General features: G+C 43.0%; 1 protein-coding gene across 2 annotated transcripts in view; it reads left to right on the plus strand.

Moving 5' to 3' along the window:
• Positions 1 to 4,932: 4,932 nt before the first annotated feature.
• Positions 4,933 to 21,157, plus strand: part of LOC119977373 (nectin-3-like) — a 254,335-nt gene continuing 238,110 nt past the window's right edge. Inside the window, exon 1 of one of the 2 annotated variants that reach the window (XM_038818200.1) lies at positions 4,933 to 5,243. In XM_038818200.1, coding sequence (XP_038674128.1) covers positions 5,186 to 5,243 — 58 coding nt within the window. In that variant the 5' untranslated portion in view covers positions 4,933 to 5,185. The remainder of the gene's footprint in view (positions 5,244 to 21,157) is intronic. The other variant, XM_038818199.1, reaches the window with a different exon arrangement.

The raw sequence follows: 21,157 nt of genomic DNA on the forward strand, positions 1-21,157 counted from the left end.
GTTTCTGCCCTTGGTGCCTTCTGGCAGACCCACGATTTGGAGATTCTGGCGTAACTGGTTCTCTTGATCCTCCATGTTCTCCTTGAGTGCTCTTTGGGTCGCCACCAACCCTGTCACCTCCGCTTCCAATAAAGTTGCCTTGGTCGGTAGCCGCCTTCTCGATCTTCCATACCGTCGCCTCCTGCACCTTCAGTCTTCACTCAGTCGTCTTCATCGCATCTTTGAAGGGGGCCTAGACATCTGTGACCGCTGACTACCCCATAATCTCCTATTTTAATGGCATCTCTATGTTTAAGGAGCTCCTGAGTTAGGAATTCCATCCATTGGCCTATTGGCGGGTAGGCCGGCTTTTGTGTCGGCTACAGGCTTGTTCAGCCATGTCCTGTTCTGCCTCGCTCGTGTGTACTCTGCCTTGAACTTTCTCTCCTGGCTCTTACTGTCCTTTTGGCGCCTTGGTTGATTTTCGGGCATTTCTCTATCTCTGTGATGGTTTCGGAGGAAGGTGGGGGTGGGGGAGGTTTAGCTGGTTGAGTGGCTGATTTTGGGATGGCACGGTATCACAGTGGTTAGCACTGTTGCTTCACAGCTCCAGGCTCCCAGGTTTGATTCCTGTCTTGGGTCACTGTCTGTATGGAGTCTGCATGTTCTCCCTGTGTCTGCATGGGTTTCCTCTGGGTGCTCTGGTTTCCTCCCACAGTCCAAAGATGTGCAAGTTTGGTGGATTGGCCATGCTAAATTGCCCTTAGTGTCCAAAAAGGTTAGGTGCGGTTACTGGGTTACGGGGATAGGGTGGAGGCGTGGGCTTAAGTGGGGTGCTGTTTCCAAGGTGCAGTCTTGATGGGCCGAATGGCCTCCTTCTGCACTGTTAAAATGTTCTTTGACTAAATGTGCCTAATGTGGGTGGCACGGTGGCACAGTGGTTAGCATTGCTGCCTCACAGCGCCAGGGACCCGGGTTCAATACCAGTGTTGGGTCAACGTCTGTGTGGAGTTTGGACGTTCTCCCCGTGTCTGCTTGGGTTTCCTCCGGGTGCTCCAGTTTTGCTACCACAATCCAAAGATGTGCAGGGTAGGTGGATTGGCCATGCTAAATTGCCCCTTAGTGACCACAAATGTTAGATGGGGTTACTGGGTTATGGGGATAGAGTGGGGGCCTAGGTAGGGTTCTCTTTCAGAGGGTCGGTGCAAACTCAAATGGCCTCCTTCTGCATTATAGTGATTCTATGATTCCAAAATTCAAAATTTTCCAGGAGAGCCACCTTTCCTGTGACTGCTCAGCACATCCCTGCCACTGGTAGTCCATATTTTGTTTGTCTTCAATTATTTTCACCTTCAGTTATAATTACTGAAAATTGCAGCAGGTACCTGAACGTTTGATTTAAGCATTCAATATTGGTTGGCATTTTTTTCCCTGACATAAACTATTATCGGAAGCCACACAAAGACAGAGATAGCAGAAGGGGCGAGAAAGCATCCCTTACCCATCTTCAGTCTGGTAGCAGGCCAGCCATAACTTCCCCTCACCTCATTCCAGGTCAAAGAAGCAGAAGTAGTTGAGTCGGAAACATTAGGGACCTTCAAGCGGCTATTGGATAGGTACATGGATTACGGTAGAATGATGGGGTGTAGATTAATTTGTTCTTAATCTAGAACAACAATTTGGCACAACATCGTGGGCTGAAGGGCCTGATCTGTGCTGTATTTTCTGTGTATTAGTTGTCACATTTTTATTTATAAATTGAAATTTTGCACAGCATTTGACATTCAGTTAAAATTCAAAGGATGCAAAAATCTTCTATATCACCCTTTCTCTTCAACTTGGAATACTAATTTGAAATCAGGAACTAATTCTGTGAAAAATCACAAGCATTCATATCATTATTTAATGCATGATTAGATTATGCCACTGGACTACGACTGTAGTAAAGTGCTAAATTGAACTGATTGAGATAAAGGTCCCTTCAAAGATAGTTTAAGGCACCTGGCTAAAATTAATTTTTGGGGTTTCATCATGATCCTAATGAGGTGTGAATCCCCAGGTCAGAACTGTCCACAGTAAATAGTTAAATGAGGTGCCAGCCTCATTCAGAATGGTCAAAAGGACAGCTTGTAATGAAAAGACAAACCAGCCTGTCGGACTGCTCTATACCTGCAATAAGGTGCACAAAGTGGCTTCCAACAGCAGTTTTGTGACACTTACTTCACTTCAAACAGGGTGAAATTTTCCTGGCCAATGTTTTCTTACTAAATACTTGTCTAAGAAATCATACTTTTCCTATTCACTCAACTTCAAGCACATCAGAATTGTTCAAGAGATTGAGAGGCTAAGTTGCAAGTGGAAAACGACATTAACACCAGTCGCACTGGAAAAAAAGTCCACAAACCTCAATCTCAAAACTTAGGCTGGGACTCTGCCCATATTTTAAAGGTGACATGCAACAAAGTCATTAAATTTGCAATTTTGCAACTGGTGGGTTTTGAGTGGGTTAAAGTCGGGCCCATATGGCCAAAATAATTTCAGGTATGATTTGCAGACTGCCAAGTTAGGTGACCATGGTGGAGATGGCTATCAAGGTGTTCAGAGTGAATAGGGAGTATTACTGCTGCTGATTGTTATCAAATGAAATGAAATGAAAATCACTTGTCACAAGTAGGCTTCAAATGAAGTTACTGTGAAAAGCCCCTAGTCGCCACATCCCGGCGCCTGATTGGGGAGGCTGGTACGGGAATTGAACCGTGCTGCTGGCCTTCCTTGGTCTGCTTTCAAAGCCAGAGATTTAGCCCTGTGCTAAACCAACCCAAATGGACTGTGCTGTAACGTTAACTCCATAGATGTTGGTTAAGGCCAGATTCAAGATCATGAATGGTGTCTTATTTGATTAGCTTGCAAATACTCACAGCCTAGGCCTTCACGTTGGTCAAGTACCCAAGACACAGAACCATTAGTTAATGGTTAAACCAGGAGTTAAATTCTCTGAAGAATGTCATTCAGAATATGAGAGTTCAATGTAATAATGGAAACTTAGGCCACTTGATTATGAAATTAACTTTATAGAGGTGAAAGAACATATATTAGCATCCAAATAGTGCTGAGAACATGGCACTAGATGAGAAACCCAGATGCCACAGGTTTAAATTTCACCAGGACCAGTGGAGAGGCTGAATTCAATAAATCAGATCATTTGTAGGCCAGCGCCAGAAAGGAGGACTGAAGAAGATTACCACAAATTGTAAAAACACTATTGGTTCAGTAATTTAGAGAAGGAAATCTGACACCCCTATCTGGGCTGGTTGATGGGCAAGCAACATGTGTTTGCTGGTATTGTGCACATACTGAAAAATAAATTAGAAGAGATTAAAAGATAGCCTATAAATTTTATAAACAGAAAATGCTGAAAAGATCCGCCTCAGTAAATAATTGAGCAAAAGACAAGTTTCAGAGGATGAATTGCAGAGATTTGCACAAATAGTTCAATCTGCTTTTCTTTTTCAAGCACACATTAACCTTGCAGGACTTTTCAACTTATTTTTATTTTGCTCTTGGTGTTGTGAGTTTCTTACAAAGCATATAATTTTCACCAATAACTACTGTATTTCATCTTTCACAATGAGTCCATTTTTGTCAGAAATTATTTCAAATTTTTATTACATTTTAAATGTAATTACAATGTTGATTCTCTGTGGTCACACTTGCTTTGCAGTAATCTGAAATTTTCGTAAGTGTTGGTTTTTACTTTAATGTGTTTAATAACCTTGTTGAACCACGAGAAAGGACTTCACAAATGTTGACCAAAGTAACTCCTACATGCATAGTGCAAGTAACATTGCAACATTTGGTACAGTGAAATGCCGCACAAAACATTTAATTCTACCCCTCTCCAGCTCTCAAGGAGAGCTTGACGGACTTGAAACGTTAACTCTTTCTCTCTCTCCACATATGCTGAGTTTTATATCGCATTTTCTGTTATTATTGAATTCACTGCCTTTGACCATTGCTTGAAAACTACAGTGTTGCAATTAAAAAATATATTACATAGAAATGCTTATAATGCAATGACTCGCAATTTTAATGCACTCTGTCAGTGTCGTCTGTCGTCTGCAGTAATTCAGGCTGAGGTGCAAATACCGAAATTAAGCATTTCAATTTTGCTAAATGACGATATGAAATCTAAGATATTTCCATATATTTTATGTGGATGTACAATTACGGAAATAGGCGGACTATGCAAAAGCTGGATGATTCATGTTCAGAGGAGCTGAAACTATTCCGGTGCTTAAAACCTAATGAAAAACATTCGCATTGCATTACAAACTACTATTTTGAGTCTTATGCAGCCGTTATTGCGCTTTAATCCTGAGTACATTTTTCAAAAGAATGCGCCTGATTTTGGCTGTCTCTCTCTATTTCGTGTTTAGGAAGCGAGTGTATTTGCATTTGATAAATGCCTGAAGTTCACCCCATCCAGGAACGGAAGATGATTTCAACCCCGCGGCACTCGCACAGTGAGGAACATTTCTCCAAATGCTGCTGGGCGTTATGAGAACATTTGAAATACATAAAGTAGGACGTGCAGTGCGCTGTGCAGAAACTAAAATCTCCTGTGATGGCTCAAAGGATCACGTCCACGCCCCCCCCCCCTCAAAAAAAACCCCAAACCCTCCCTTTTTGGGGGCGGGGGCGAGGAATACAATAATTTTTCCTTCTCTCTCACCCTCTGCTGTTAGAGGGATGGGCGCGGGAAGCGTGGCCGGCTGCAGCAATGCCGAGAGGATAAGCCTGGGGGTTTTCGGTGGCAACTTTGCGATCTCTCTCACACACACATAAAAATAAAACCCACATTTGATGCGAAGGAGGGGGACAAATTGCCGCTGGAGCTGACCGAGGGAGAGGGGGGGGGGGGGGGGGGGGGAGAGAGGTAGTGAGTGTGGCTCTGCCAAGGAGCAGGGGTGCGGCCCAGGCCGGCCGGCCGGGTGGGTGGGTGTGTGCATTTGTTTTGCTGTTGTGGTTGGCGCCTCCTCCCTGGGCGCTGTGCAGCAGACTGGGAGTCCCGGAGCCGGGGCGCTGTCTCTCTCTCTCGCTCTGTCTATCCCGGAGCCGTGCCACTCTCTCTCTCTCTCTCCTTCCCCTCACACACTCACTTGCTCGCGCTCTCTCCACCCGCCGGCTGACCTGGACTAACTCAAAGATGGCGGGGACCGAGGCTCCGGCACCGTTACTGCTCTGGATGCTGCTCCTGTTGCCGGGTAAGGGACCCTCGGCGGATCCGGGTGTGTGTTTTAAATGTATAAAGGAGATATATTGACCGTGTGCCGCCTGGTTTCGTTGACTTTCTCCGGGCACAAAACTTTCCGCTTCCTCGCCGAGGGGAGGTGACAGCGGCTCTGTCTCCCCCCCCCCCCCCCCCTCCCAATAACTCGGAAACACATCCAACTTTTCTTCTCTATTTTTTGGGGGGTTCGAGTTTGGCCTATGTTCAATGAACTGAAATCCACACTGCAATTTCTGCCAGCCGGGCTTTAATCTGATAACTTTTTATTGCGTGGATGAAGAGGGAGAATTTGAGAGTTTTAAAAACATTTTTGCATCGAGCTCTTTTTGAAGTGTCGGCGTTTGGTTTGATTTACTGGTTTGTTAGCTGTGGTTTATGAGGTTCTGTTGTTGAGGTTTGAGGTGGGTGGGGGAAGGCAGGTAACCCAACCCGGTGCCATGGTGACCACTTTTTCCCCTTTACAAAAAGGCAGCGTTTTTGAAAATCAGATTGACTGCAAATCCTGAATTGAAACATACTTCGGGAATCTGTTCTCGCATTTACTGTGTTGCATTTAGTGTGTTCAAATTCGTATTGCTTGGAAATCGCTGGATTTTCTTTCAACAAACCACCGTTTCCGTTGTCTCCAGAGTCAACCAGTGCCCGCATATTTGTAATTGTCAAAACCAAGTATGCCTTGAAATGAATTTTTTATTTGGCAGGAACTTGATTTTCCTTGGGAATAAATCTTCACCTGAAGTATTTTTGAAAATACTTTGAAATTAGAGCTAGGAAAAGGCTTAATTGGAGTACGACACGTGCCTTAAGTTCCACGTTTTGCAAGGTGTTTACGAAATGGGCAGTGCACTTACAATGGAATGCAATGAACAGATTTGTACGAAGTTCAAACATACGGTGAAAACTTCCTGACGGCAAAGTTCGAAATGAGATATCATACCCAGCCCGTGAATTGAGGCAATAAATGCACTGCAATTCTCAAATCATAATCGCAGTTCTTTCTTTACACGTCTTTCTAGCTTGAATAGAAAGTAAATTAGCACTGGAGGTACTGTTATCTATTGCATCATGTGCAGAGGCGATTATGCCACCTTATTTTTTAACTGTAGATTTGATAACGTTTGCAGTTAACAATCAAAGTAGTGTGCTGCTGTCCCTCCTACCTCTATCATAACTGGTATAATTGGGACATGCAAATATTCACATGCACTGAATCTGTTTGGGTGTGCTGTGACAATGTTGTTTTTTCTCTTATTTGTCCATGTTAACTAAATATCTAATATATTTTATCTAAGAAATAAGGAGTGAATTACTGATACCTTTTTGTTCAGTTGATTTTTCTGTTTTTATTGTTGTGCAATTCAAACTTGAATTTAGCCATGTTTTGCAACTCATGATAAATTCACTTGGTACACAAGTTAAACTCCAGAAGTGGGACCTTAATTTTCATAGCTTCTTTCTGCAATGCTTCCCACATACATAAAGTCTGATTATTTTGTGAGGTGGAACATAAAATGTCATGAAGGAGAGCGGAAAAGGGGTTAACTGAAAAACTGGGGTGAGGGCAAAGGCACATTCGAGTGTAATTTTAAGATTGTAATCCAACTATCTGTATCATCACCAGGTAATTTCTCATGCATTTCATATTTTTAGCATTCTGTAATACTCCAGCTCCTGATCCAAAAGTGGCAGATTTTCACAATGTGCAATTTATTGAGCTGTTTTCCATCTTGAATAATAAAATGATCACAAATTATAAAATGATCACAAATTGTAAAAGTGCACAGCTGGTGAATACTGGTATAAGCCAGTTTATTTAATTTTATGTATTGGTTTAGTTAAACACCTGTGTTCAAACATTAGACCATGACTTGCTTTCCTAATTTTGGGAAAGCTGATTTTTTTTCTAATGTTGCCCTTGTAGCCTCAGTACTAATAAGAACCCATGCATATTTGTGCCAAATGTGTTTTATAAAGTGGGATGCGATAGACTGATCTCCTGAAATACCATCCAGTAAGTAGACTATTTAAAACCATCGGCTCTTCACTTATCAAGAATATTAATTTTTGCTTGTGCTTGTTGGATTTGGGCATTTATTTTGCTATTTTGCAAATCGATTGGAAAGGGAATATCATCACTGTGTATTGATATTTTAGAACATGCTTTGGGAATTACATTGTGCATCAGGATTGATTTGCAAAGAATCTGATCGTGTTCTAGTAAACAGTTAGCAATGATATATTGAATGCAATCAAACAACTGTGGTGCAATAAGTCATGTAGATATGAACAGTGACAAAAGCTGGAGCCCACTAGTACATAGAATCCCGACAGTGCAGAAGGAGGCCACTGGGCCCAACAAGTCTGCCCCCTCCCGAAACACCCCCCGCCCTATTCCCGTAACCTCATAACCCAACCCAACCTGCACATCTCTTGGCATGAAAGGGCAATTTAGCATGGCCAATCCACCTGCACATGTGGGAGGAAACCGGAGCACCCTGAGGAAACCCACACAGACTCTGGGAGAAAGTGCAACCACACAATCACCCAAAGCTGGATTTGAGCCCGGGTCCCTGGTGCCGTGAGGCAGCAGTGATAACCACTGTGCTGCCCTTTGCCTCTGTATTTTATGTATTGTAAGTTACCTATGTGGAATTTTCATTACTTGTAAGACCTTTTTTCATTACATTTCTTACATTTGAAAAGCAGTTTAATGCTCGGTCTTTATTTGCAAGAACAAATATTTCAGTTACTAACATTCACTGAGCTGAGGTTACAGTGTACAATGGTGTGTATTTAGCAGTGTGATTTCAAACTTAGTTTCTCTAAATATTGCCCTAGTTGGGGGCCATTGGGACAGACAGGTTTGCTGCTGTTTTCCCTTTACACCTGTTGGTGATTTTTGGATTGATTCCTGCTGACAGACTTTGTTGGGACAGTTGTTCTGCAAGCACAGCTGTGTGGATTGATTGCATGCAAACCTGCTCCAAAATGTAGTTTCACTGCAAAAAAAGCTTAAAAAAATATTTGAGCTATGTACACACTCTAACTTGTGATGAAGAACCTATTGACCATGTTTTTACTTAGTTGAATTAGTTATAAAGCCTTAAACTTATACTTTACAAAACTATGAGAATCTGAGAGATATGGGGTCCATTCCAGTTGGTAATTTTCCCAAAGGTAGCACTTCTTTTCTGAATTGTAGTTTTAATATTTAGCTGGTGTGGATATTTTTAATGTCAAACTCAGATTTTTAAAAAGCCTCCATTAAGCATAAAGGTGATGGTTGCTGAGTTACAATGCGACATGTATGATCAAATAGAGAGCTACTGCTTCATCTCAATTAAATGCCTCATTGAAATCATTTGCCAGCAGAAAGATTGGGAGCATTTTAGAATTTGATAACTAATTTGTAATTTTCATTACACACATTACTGGATTAGGGCCAAGCCATTCAGCCCCTCCAGGCAGTTCTGCCATTTAATCGGATCATGCTTGATACATCTCACTAGACTTACAAAAGTAATTGTTTTTTAATCTACATAACGAATCTTATCTTTTAACTGCTAATTTTGCCAATAAGTTCCCAAATAACAAAAAATAATCTGAAAGCTGTTGGGGAGTATCAGTTTACGTTGTCATGAAAACCAATATTATTCATGACAAAAGTGCCAAATTTAATACTTGCCATGCAGAGGTTAAAACATTTTACTACCTTCAATAAGCATTTACATTTGTAAACCAACAAGCCATCTTTTTAATGTCAGTAGATCAGTGGTAACACTAACTACTGACTCTTGACTCAGCCTTTCATGCTTTAATCCTGGAATTGGAGCACATAACCTCAGGTGGCACTTCAGTGCTATACTGAAGGAGTCCTGCACTGTTGGGAGTCTGTCTTTCAGGTGAATCGCTAAATGCCCCCTGGTCTCGAGTGGATTTACAGTGAGGTTGGATGGGGGGATTTCTCCTGATGTCTGGTGTAATAATTGTCACTCAATCTGTTCCACCAGAAGTAAACAAAATATCTAGTTGTTTATCTTACTGTTGTATGTGAACAATGGCTGTGTACAATAAGAACATAAGAACTAGGAGCAGGAGTAGGCCATCTGGCCCCTCGAGCCTGCTCCGCCATTCAATGAGATCATGGCTGATCTTTTGTGGACTCAGCTCCACTTTCCGGCCCGAACACCATAACTCACCGTAACTTTTTTCTTCAAAAAACTATCTATCTTTACCTTAAAAACATTTAATGAAGGAGCCTCAACTGCTTCACTGGGCAAGGAATTCCATAGATTCACAACCCTGTAGGTGAAGAAGTTCCTCCTAAACTCAGTCCTAAATCTACTTCCCTTTATTTTGAGGCTATGCCCCCTAGTTCTGCTTTCACCCACCAGTGGAAACAACCTGCCCGCATCTATCTTATCTATTCCCTTCATAATTTTAAATGTTTCTATAAGATCCCCCCTCATCCTTCTAAATTCCAACGAGTACAGTCCCAGTCTACTCAACCTCTCCTCCTAATCCAACCCCTTCAGCTCTGGGATTAACCTCGTGAATCTCCTCTGCACACCCTCCAGTGCCAGTACGTCCTTTCTCAAGTAAGGAGACCAAAACTGAACACAATACTCCAGGTGTGGCCTCACTAACACCTTATACAATTGCAGCATAACCTCCCTAGTCTTAAACTCCATCCCTCTAGCAATGAAGGACAAAATTCCATTTGCCTTCTTAATCACCTGTAAACCAACTTTCTGTGACTCATGCACGAGCACACCCAGGTCTCTCTGCACAGCAGCATGCTTTAATATTTTATTGTTTAAATAATAATCCCGTTTGCTGTTATTCCTACCAAAATGGATAACCTCAGATTTGTCAACATTGTATTCCATTTGCCAGATCCTAGCCCATTCACTTAGCCTATCCAAATCCCTCTGCAGACTTCCAGTATCCTCTGCACTTTTCGCTTTACCACTCATCTTGGTGTCATCTGCAAACTTGGACACATTGCCCTTGGTCCCCAACTCCAAATCATCTATGTAGATTGTGAACAATTGTGGGGCCCAACACGGATCCCTGAGGGACACCACTATCGACTGATCGCCAACCAGAGAAGCACCCATTAATCCCCACTCTTTGCTTTCTATTAATTAACCAATCCTCTATCCATGCTACTACTTTACCCTTAATGCCATGCATCTTTATCTTATGCAGCAGCCTTTTGTGTGGCACATAGTTCTCTAATTACAACAGTATAAGTCGAGATTCAGGTTGTTTGAAGTCATGGAGGATACATGTGAGAGGTGTGTGAGAGGCCCAGCCAATCATGCACATATGTCTGGTCTTGCCCTCAATTGAAAAATGTTTGGAGGCCATTCTTCAGCACTATGTTGGCGGTATTGCGTGTGGATTCGCAGCCCAGTCCCCTGGGGGACAAATTTGGCTTGTCGGACTTGGCAGAGCTGCAGACTGGACCTGGGGCCTTCGCCCGCTGATGCTCGCAGGTGGGTACTGTTGGCGTGGAGGCCAGTTGCTCCGCCATGTGCCTCGGTGTGGTTGAGGTATCTGATGGAGTTTTTGTATCTGGAAAAGATTAAATTTGCTTTGGGGAGGTGGGTGGGTGGGGGTGGGGGTGGGGGGCTTCCACAAGAGATGGCATTTGCATGTACTCATAAATGCTTCACAGCTCCAGGGTCCAAGGTTCAGTTCCCGGCTAAGTCACTGTCTGTGCGGAGTCTGCACGTCCTCCCCGTGTGTGCGTGGGTTTCCTCCGGGTGCTCCGGTTTCCTCCCACAGTCCAAAGATGTGCGGATTAGGTGGATTGGCCATGCTAAATTGCCCGTAGTGTCCTAAAAAGTAAGGTGGGGGGGGGGGGGGGTGTTGTTGGGTTACGGGTATAGGGTGGATACGTGGGTTTGAGTCGGGTGATCATTGTTCGGCACAACATCGAGGGCCGAAGGGCCTGTTCTGTGCTGTACTGTTCTATGTTCTATGTACATTCAAGGAGCTGGTTACCATCAGCTGTTAAGGGGGGGACAGGGAGGGGCAAAGTGGGGTGTTTGTTTGAGGTTAGCGGGGGGGGGGGGGGTTGTGTTTTTTGTTGATTAAGTTGTGTGTTTAAAATATATCAAAAACCTGAATAAAAATATTAATAAAAGTAACTACAACAGTGACAGCACTTTTGACAGTGAAACTTTTGGTTCATCCATTGTAAAATATGTTATGTAGGCAGAAGTTTGTTCTTTTACTGTTGCACTAGACAATCCTCGCCGGACGTCTGGGAGACGAAAAGACTAATAACCAATCTATCCATGTGCCTCTTTTCTCCCCCCTACCCAAACCTCTTTCTTCCCGAAGAGGTAGTCTTTTAAACTCCGATTGCTTAATCATTACTTTTCACCTTTTCAATTTCCTTCAGCTTTGTGATGTGTGTCCTTTTTAGCTATACTTGTATAAAGAAAAATAATTCTTTGTCCCTTTATACCTCGTGTGTATGTCTATATTAGTTTTAGGGCTATCAAAACAAGTTTGTTATTATCTAAATGTTATATTTTGAGAAATTCTGTAATTTTGTTTTCCACATTATTGATCGCGTCAATTATTCCTTTCTGTTCATAAAGCATTTTTACTTAGGTCAGTCAGCATGGTGATTCTATCATTGGCTGTAATTGTCACAATCCAATAATGCAACATTTCCTGAACTGAAATACAGTGCATCATTATAAAAGGATTTCCAAAGCATTCATTAAAATGAATAGACTGTTTGTATTTTTAATATTTCACCTGTTTCCATAATGCATGCAAATTTTCAGTGTGCTCAGAAATCTATCATTGCATGGCTCATCTCATCCTCTCCTCTTGAAATGAAAATGAAATGAAAATCGCTTATTGTCACAAGTAGGCTTCAATGAAGTTACTGTGAAAAGCCCCTAGGCGCCACATTCCGGCGCCTGTCCGGGGAGGCTGGTACGGGAATCGAACCATGCTGTTGGTCTGCTTTAAAAGCCAGCGATTTAGCCCAGTGAGCTAAACCAGCCCCTGACTATCCCACCCTCAAACGGATTTAATTAAAACACTTTTATTCCCTGGTTGTCTTACTTGGTGCACATATTGTATTTTGATGAACCATTAGAAGATTTATACCATCAAATGCTCTGTTCACTGTCAGCTTGTGCATTGGTTTGTTCACAGCATCATTAAAGCTCTGGCAGCTTATACCATAGATTTAATAGAATTTACGGTGCAGAAGGAGGCCATTCGGCCCATCGAGTCTGCACCAGCCCTTGGAAAGAGCACCCTACTTAATCCCACACCGAACCTTTTGGACACTAACGGGCAATTTAGCATGCCCAATCCACATCACCTGCACAACTTTGGACTGTGGGAGGAAACCCAAGCAGACACGGGGAGGACGTGCAGACGCCACACAGACAGTGACCCGGCCGGGAATCGAACCTGGGACCCTGGAACTGTGAAGCAACTGTGCTACCGTGCTGCCCCAGGTTTCTTTTATCTTTAAAAAGTGACTTGTGCATTCACAATCCATTTGCTTTTTTTTTCACAGTGACTTAGTTGATTAAGTACTTTATAATTTACTGTTATTTATCTGTCATCTTGTATGTAACCTCACTGAAAGTCATTTTAACCTATTGGTGCAGTGCCTTGGCGAGACTGCTACCCTTCCAGAACACAAGAGAAAACTAAATTGCAGACAAGCATTTAAGTGGTGCATGTCTACAATGGAATTTTAAGCTAATCATCAACATCATTAGGTTGGTACAGCCCAAATTTACAGCAAGCCAGGTTTGGAATTTGTTTTTTTTTTCTCAACAATCTTTTTATCTTAGGTAACGTAAACAGCCCATTCCTTTAATGAAATAAAATAAAAGTTTTATCTTTGGTCATGACTGGGTTAGTCCGTGTCTGGGTTAGGTCACCCAGCCTCACAGTTAACCCCAAAGCAATAAATTACATAATGAAGATATGTTGGATTTCAAATTTCTATTGACACAGAGAATGCAAAGTAAGGTACTTGGATCATTTGTCTATCATCACCCTTCTACTTAACCTTTCCTCCTAATTTCCATCCCAAATTTCAACTTTTAATGTGAGTAGCTTGTGAATTCTTGTGCATAAAATGGGGCTAATCACGCAGCTTTCCTCCTACTCAAATCCCATTTCTCTTTGCTATTTGCCATCACCCAGCTTGTTCTTGTTTCTCCTTTCCAATCTTCAAAACACCCCTTTTGTGCATGAAGCTCTCTACTTGTTCCTCGATCAACCTATGTCCTGAGCCACGCAACTTTACTTTGAACCAACAATTTGCAAAGCACCTTTCATGTCAAACACGTTTAATCAAGATGTGGAGATGCTGCCGTTGGACTGGGGTGAGCACAGTAAGAAGCCTTACAACACCAGGTTAAAGTCCAACAGGTTTGTTTCAAACACTAGCTTTCGGAGCACTGCTCCTTCTTCAGGTGAATTCCTCAAATTCAATTCAATTAAACAAATTTCACAAAGATTTAATCAAATAAAATGGACATCAAACTAAGCAAATTATATTAGGAAAGCAAACCAAAAGCTTTGTAAAGCGGTAGAGTTTAAGGAGCATCTTAAAGGCAGAGTTAAGTGTAAAGGTGAAGGGATTTATGGAAGAAATGGCACAAAGATAGGTCTAAGTGACTGAAGACATGACCAATTTGGGGTGGAGTGAGGGGAATGGGTGCACAAGAATTTATTGTTGGAAATAGGAAAGGTAGGAATAGGAAGTCCTTTGTCGGAGTAGTTTAAAGTAAGAAGTCTTACAACACCAGGTTAAAGTCCAACAGGTTTGTTTCAAACACGAGCTTTCGGAGCACGGCTCCTTCTTCAGGTGAATGGAAAGGCTTGTTCCAGAAATGTTTATATAGACACAGTCAGAGATGCCCCGGAATGCGAGCACCTGCAGGCAATCAAATCATCAAAGATGCAGAGAGAGAGGTAACTCCAGGTTAAAGAGGTGTGAATTGTCCCAAGCCAGTTCAGTCGGTAGGCCTCTGCAAGTCCAGGCTTGTTGGTGGGGGCCGAATGTAATGCGACATGAATCCCAGATCCCGGTTGAGTCCGCATTCATGCGTGCGGAACTTAGCACATGAATGCGGACTCAACCGGGATCTGGGATTCATGTCGCATTACATTCGGCCCCCACCAACAAGCCTGGACTTGCAGAGGCCTACCGACTGAACTGGCTTGGGACAATTCACACCTCTTTAACCTGGAGTTACCTCTCTCTCTGCATCTTTGATGATTTGATTGCCTGCAGGTGCTCGCATTCCGGGGCATCTCTGACTGTGTCTATATAAACATTTCTGGAACAAGCCTTTCCATTCACCTGAAGAAGGAGCCGTGCTCCGAAAGCTCGTGTTTGAAACAAACCTGTTGGACTTTAACCTGGTGTTGTAAGACTTCTTACTGTGCTCACCCCAGTCCAACGCCGGCATCTCCACATCAGGAGTAGTTTAAAGGTACCCTTACAATAGCTTCACTATTATACAGGAAGAAATAATCGGGGCATTGTGAGAAAGGTACCGGAATTATCATGGGTGATTTTCATCTTCATATAGATTGCACAAATCAGATTAGAAGGTAGCCTGGAGGATGAGTTCCTGGGAGGGTATTTGGGACAGTTTCTTAGAGCAGTATGTTCTGAACTCAATTAGGGAGTAGCATATTTTAATCCTGGTAATCTGCAGATGAGATGGGATTAATTTATGATCTTTTAATAAAGCCGGCTCTTGGCAACAGCAATTTTAACATGACGGAATTTCACATTTCAGTGTGTGAGAAGTGTGCATCTAAGACTAGTGTTTTAAATTTAAAAAAAAAGACAATTACAGGGTGTGAGAACGGAGTTTGCAATACTGAACTGAGAAAATAGTTTGAAAGATGGATCTTTGCAGTGACGAACAATTCTTTTTTTAATTTTTTTAAAAATTTAGATTACCCAATTATTTTTTCCAATTAAGGGGCAATTTAGCGTGGCCAATCCACCTACTCTGCACATTTTTGGGTTGTGGGGGCGAACCCACGCAGACACGGGGAGAATGTGCAAACTCCACACGGACAGTGACCCAGAGCCGGGATTGAACCTGGGACCTCAGCGCCGTGAGGCGGTTGTGCTAACCACTAGGCCACCGTGCTGCCCAGTGACGGACAACTAAGGAGATTTCATATCTTTCATTATATATTCCATTGAGAAAGAAAGACTCTGAAGGACAACTTCCGTGGAGATGCACGGTCCGTGGCTAACTAAGGAAGTTAAGGTTAATATCAAATTAAAACAAAGAGTCTGCAAAACTGTGAAAATTAGTGACAAGCTAAAGATTGGACAGATTTTGGCAACCAGTAAAAATGAGAAAAAAAATAATGGGGGATGAATTAGCGCAAGATAGAATATAAAAACAGAAACAATTCCACAAATATTAAAAAAGATAAGAGGAACTAAATTGAGCAGTGGTACGTTAGGGATGAAGATGGGGCATTAATACTGGGAAACCAGGAAATTACAAGTGTTGAACAGGTATTTTATGCCTATTTGCACTGTATAAAGTACAAAAATATCCCAAGAATACCTTAAAATCAAGAGAAAAAAGGGAAGCTATCAGAACTAAAGGTTATAGATAGAGATAGAGAAATACAGCACAGAACAGGCCCTTCGGCCCACGGTGTTGCGCCGAACTTTTGTCCTAGGTTAATCATAGAATTTTGGACAATTTTTCATGGCCAATCCACCCAACCTGCACATCTTTGGACCGTGGGAGGAAACCGGAGTACCCGGAGGAAACCCACGCAGTCACGGGGAGGATGTGCAGACTCCACACAGACAGCGACCCAAGTCGAAATTGAACTTGGGACCCTGGAGCTGTGAAGCAATTGTGCTATCCACAATGCTACTGTGCTGCCCTTAATAACAAGATCCTTGACAAGATCCTTGGACCTGGAGCTGCATCCAAAAAGCTGTGGCTGCAAAGGTAGCAGAATCATAGAAACGCCTGGCACAGAAAAAGGCCATTCAGACCATTGTTCATATGCCGGCCAAAAAAGAGAAACTAGAAACAAGAAAGTTAAACAAACTTCCCAGCACCTGGTCTGTAGCCTTGCAAGTTACAGCACTTCACATGCAGGTCCAGGTATTTTAAAAAAATGAGTTGAGCGTTTTGGCCTCAATCACCGATTTGAGCAGTGAATTCCAGATGCCTACCACCCTATGAGTGAAAACGTTTATGTCCCTTCTCCACTTACCAATCGAATGCCTATCTACCCCAAGTCTGCGACACAGATATCATTGTAAGAGACTTTCATGAAGGATCCCAGTCAGCACTGATCACCTCGTTGGAAGTTTAAACTTCCCGTGCAATTACAGTGCCTGTGTGCATGTCAGGATTTTTCCAGGGTCCTGGTCTGCACCAACAACTTTGGTTCAGTATGTCAATGCACTTAATATTGGAAGATCAAGCCCTATATGTCAATCAACAAGTTTGACAACATAGCATTGAGGGAGTATTTTTAAAGGCTGGAAAATTAAGGTGGTTTTGAAAGTGAGGAGGCCGTCAACTATTCAGCTAGCTTGGACACAGGATGGAAAAAAGAATGGGCAGAAAATTAATAGGAGCAGGGTCAAGGAAAAAGATTAAGAAAAAACAGACTCCAAAGATTGTAATCTCAGAATTACTCCCAGTGCCGTACTCTAATGAAGCATAAAGATAGTGCAAGTCAGTGTGAGAGTCAGGGATTCAGGTTCTTTGGATGTTGGAATTGGTTCTGGGGTGCCTGTACAAGATGGATGAGTTGTAGGGACTAGTGACCTTTGGGTCTCATTACATTAAGCTGTTATTGTAGTGCTGTTGAGGCTTTAAACTAGTTTAATAGTGGGAATAGAATCTAAGCTGTAGAAAGGAGCAGAAATGAGAACACAGTATATTTAATAAAAATAGGAATTTCCCAAAAATTACAGGGACAAGAAAATAGCAAAAGTGATGGAAGTATTAAATTGTATGTACATTAATGTCTATGGTGCTACTAAACATTGATGCGCTGCAGGCACACATTACTAATATGATATGGTTGCATCAAGGCTTAAACAAGGTTAGGAATGGGTTCTTAATATTCCTGGTTCCTGGTTACCAAGTATTCAAAAATGATAGAGAAGGAAAAAGCTGAGGGGTCATGCTGATATCGATTAAGGATGATACTAACTAGATGCATTGAGGACTGACTTATATTTGGCTTTTGCGGAGGAACAGAGTGGGAGTTAATACATTGTTGGCAATTTTTTAATAGAACTCCAAACAGTAGGAAGAAGATATGAGTGAATTTGTCAATAAATTTCAAAGGTATGTGCAAAAGATAATGTAGACTGTGAACAACACGTGCAAAGAGAAAGAGCAAATATGCCTTTGCTACACCATGGAAGGAAGCAACATTGGATCTGGTTTAGAGGAATAGGGCAAGTCCTCTCTGTGCGTAGGTTTCCTCCGTGTGCTCCGGTTTCCTCCCACAGTCCAAAGATGTGCGGGTTAGGTGGATTGGCTATGCTAAATTGCCCGTAGTGTCCTAATAAAAGTAAGGTTAAGGGGGTGGTTGTTGGGTTACGGGTATAGGGTGGATACGTGGGTTTGAGTAGGGTGATCATGGCTCGGCACAACATTGAGGGCCGAAGGGCCTGTTCTGTGCTGGACTGTTCTATGGGGAGGACGTGCAGACTCCACACAGACAGTGACCCAGCCGGGAATCGAACCTGGGACCCTGGAGCTGTGAAGCATTTATGCTAACCACCATGCCACCCTGCTAAGAGGGGAGGGAAGTTATGGACATGATAGAAGCACAATGACCTCAAACCACTTTTTCTTGACACAGAAAGCATCAGCCCACTGATGAAAAGGGCACTTCAAATAAATCTTAAACCATCACACAATTGTAGATGAGAACATGCTCGAAGAATCTCCTAACTCTCCATCAAAGATTATCTTGAACTCCCATCACGCGGGGATGAAGTTGAAGCCGCTATTAACACTTGAAGACTGGATGGATTCCAGCAGAGATTTTCAAACTAGAGGAGAAGAGATCATCCATCATCTCTAGCAACTGTTCTTGAAAATCTGGGAAGAGAAGAAATTCTTGCCGACCACAGGGATGCCATCATCACCACCATCGACCAGAAAGGAGACAAAGCGGATTTTTAAAAATTAATTTGTGGGAGGTGAGCGTTGTTAGTTAGGCCAGCATTTATTGCCCATTCCTGATTGCCCTTCAGAAGGAGCTGGTGAGCTGCCCTCTTGAACCTGCTGCAGGCCCTGAGGTGTAGGTACACCCACAGTGCTCTTAAGAAGGAAGTTCCAGGATTTTGCCCCAGTGGCAGTGAAGGAACAGCAATATATTCCATGTCAGGATGGTGAGTGACTTGGAGCGGAATCTCCAGGTGGTGGGGTTCCCAGGTATCTGCTGCACTTGTCCTTCGAGATGGAAGCAGTCGTGAATTTTTCCATTACATGCCTGACTTGTGCTTTAGAACATAGAACATAGAACGATACAGCGCAGTACAGGCCCTTTGGCCCTCGATGTTGCACCGACATGGAAAAAATCTAAAGGCCATCTAACCTACACTATGCCCTTATCATCCATATGCTTATCCAATAAATTTTTAAATGCCCTCAATGTTGGCGAGTTCACTACTGTTGCAGGTAGGGCATTCCACGGCCTCACCACTCTTTGCGTAAAAAACCCACCTCTGACCTCTGTCCTATATCTATTACCCCTCAATTTAAGACTATGTCCCCTCGTGCTAGCCACCTCCATCCGCGGGAGAAGACTCTCGCTGTCCACCCTATCTAACCCTCTGATCATTTTGTATGCCTCTATTAAGTCACCTCGTAACCTTCTCTCTAACGAAAACAACCTCAAGTCCATCAGCCTTTCCTCATAAGATTTTCCCTCCATACCAGGCAACATCCTGGTAAATCTCCTCTGCACCCGTTCCAAAGCTTCCACGTCCTTCCTATAATGAGGCGACCAGAACTGTACGCAATACTCCAAATGCGGCCGTACTAGAGTTTTGTACAACTGCAACATGACCTCATGGCACCGGAACTCAATCCCTCTACCAATAAAGGCCAACACACCATAGGCCTTCTTCACAACCCTATCAACCTGGGTGGCAACTTTCAGGGATCTATGTACATGGACACCGAGATCCCTCTGCTCATCCACACTACCAAGAATTTTACCATTAGCCAAATATTCCGCATTCCTGTTATTCTTTCCAAAGTGAATCACCTCACACTTCTCCACATTAAACTCCATTTGCCACCTCTCAGCCCAGCTCTGCAGCTTATCTATGTCCCTCTGTAACCTGCAACATCCTTCCGCACTGTCTACAACTCCACCGACTTTAGTGTCGTCTGCAAATTTACTCACCCATCCTTCTGCGCCCTCCTCTAGGTCATTTATAAAAATGACAAACAGCAACGGCCCCAGAACAGATCCTTGTGGTACACCACTCGTAACTGAACTCCATTCTGAACATTTCCCATCAACTACCACTCTCTGTCTTCTTTCAACTAGCCAATTTCTGATCCACATCTCTAAATCACCCTCAATCCCCAGCCTCCGTATTTTCTGCAATAGCCGACCGTGGGGAACCTTATCAAACGCTTTACTGAAATCCATATACACCACATCAACTGCTCTACCCTCGTCTACCTGTTCAGTCACCTTCTCAAAGAACTCGATAAGGTTTGTGAGGCATGACTTACCCTTCACAAAACCATGCTGACTGTCCCTAATCATATTATTCCTATCTAGATGATTATAAATCGTATCTTTTATAATCCTCTCCAAGACTTTACCCACCACAGACGTTAGGCTCACCGGCCTATAGTTACCGGGGTTATCTCTACTCCCCTTCTTGAACAAAGGGACCACATTTGCTATCCTCCAGTCCTCTGGCACTATTCCTGTAGCCAATGATGACCTAAAAATCAAAGCCAAAGGCTCAGCAATCTCTTCCCTGGCTCCCCAGAGAATCCTAGGATAAATCCCATCCGGCCCCGGGGACTTATCTATTTTCACCTTGTCCAGAATTGCCAACACTTCTTCCCTACGCACCTCAATGCCATCTATTCTAATAGCCTGGGTCTCAGCATTCTCCTCCACAATATTATCTTTTTCTTGAGTGAATACTGACGAAAAGTATTCATTTAGTATCTCGCTTATCTCCTCAGCCTCCACACACAACTTCCCACCACTGTCCTTGACTGGCCCTACTCTTACCCTAGTCATTCTTTTATTCCTGACATACCTATAGAAAGCTTTTGGGTTTTCCTTGATCCTACCTGCCAAAGACTTCTCATGTCCCCTCCTTGCTCGTCTCAGCTCTCTCTTTAGATCCTTCCTCGCTTCCTTGTAACTATCAAGCGCCCCAACTGAAACTTCACGCCTCATCTTCACATAGGCCTCCTTCTTCCTCTTAACAAGAGATTCCACTTCTTTGGTAAACTACGGTTCCCTCGCTCGACCCCTTCCTCCCTGCCTGACTGGTACGTACTTATCAAGAACATGCAATAGCTGTTCCTTGAACAAGCTCCACATATCCAGTGTGCCCAACCCTTGCAGCCTACTTCTCCAACCAACACATCCTAAGTCATGTCTAATGGCATCATAATTGCCCTTCCCCCAGCTATAACTCTTGCCCTGCGGGGTATACTTATCCCTTTCCATCACTAACGTAAAGGTCACCGAATTGTGGTCACTGTTTCCAGTGCTCACCTACCTCCAGATCTAACACCTGGCCTGGTTCATTACCCAAAACCAAATCCAATGTGGCCTCGCCTCTTGTTGGCCTGTCAACATATTGTG

This window comes from Scyliorhinus canicula, chromosome 14 (genome assembly GCF_902713615.1).
Source record: "Scyliorhinus canicula chromosome 14, sScyCan1.1, whole genome shotgun sequence".
Lineage (NCBI taxonomy): Eukaryota > Metazoa > Chordata > Chondrichthyes > Carcharhiniformes > Scyliorhinidae > Scyliorhinus > Scyliorhinus canicula.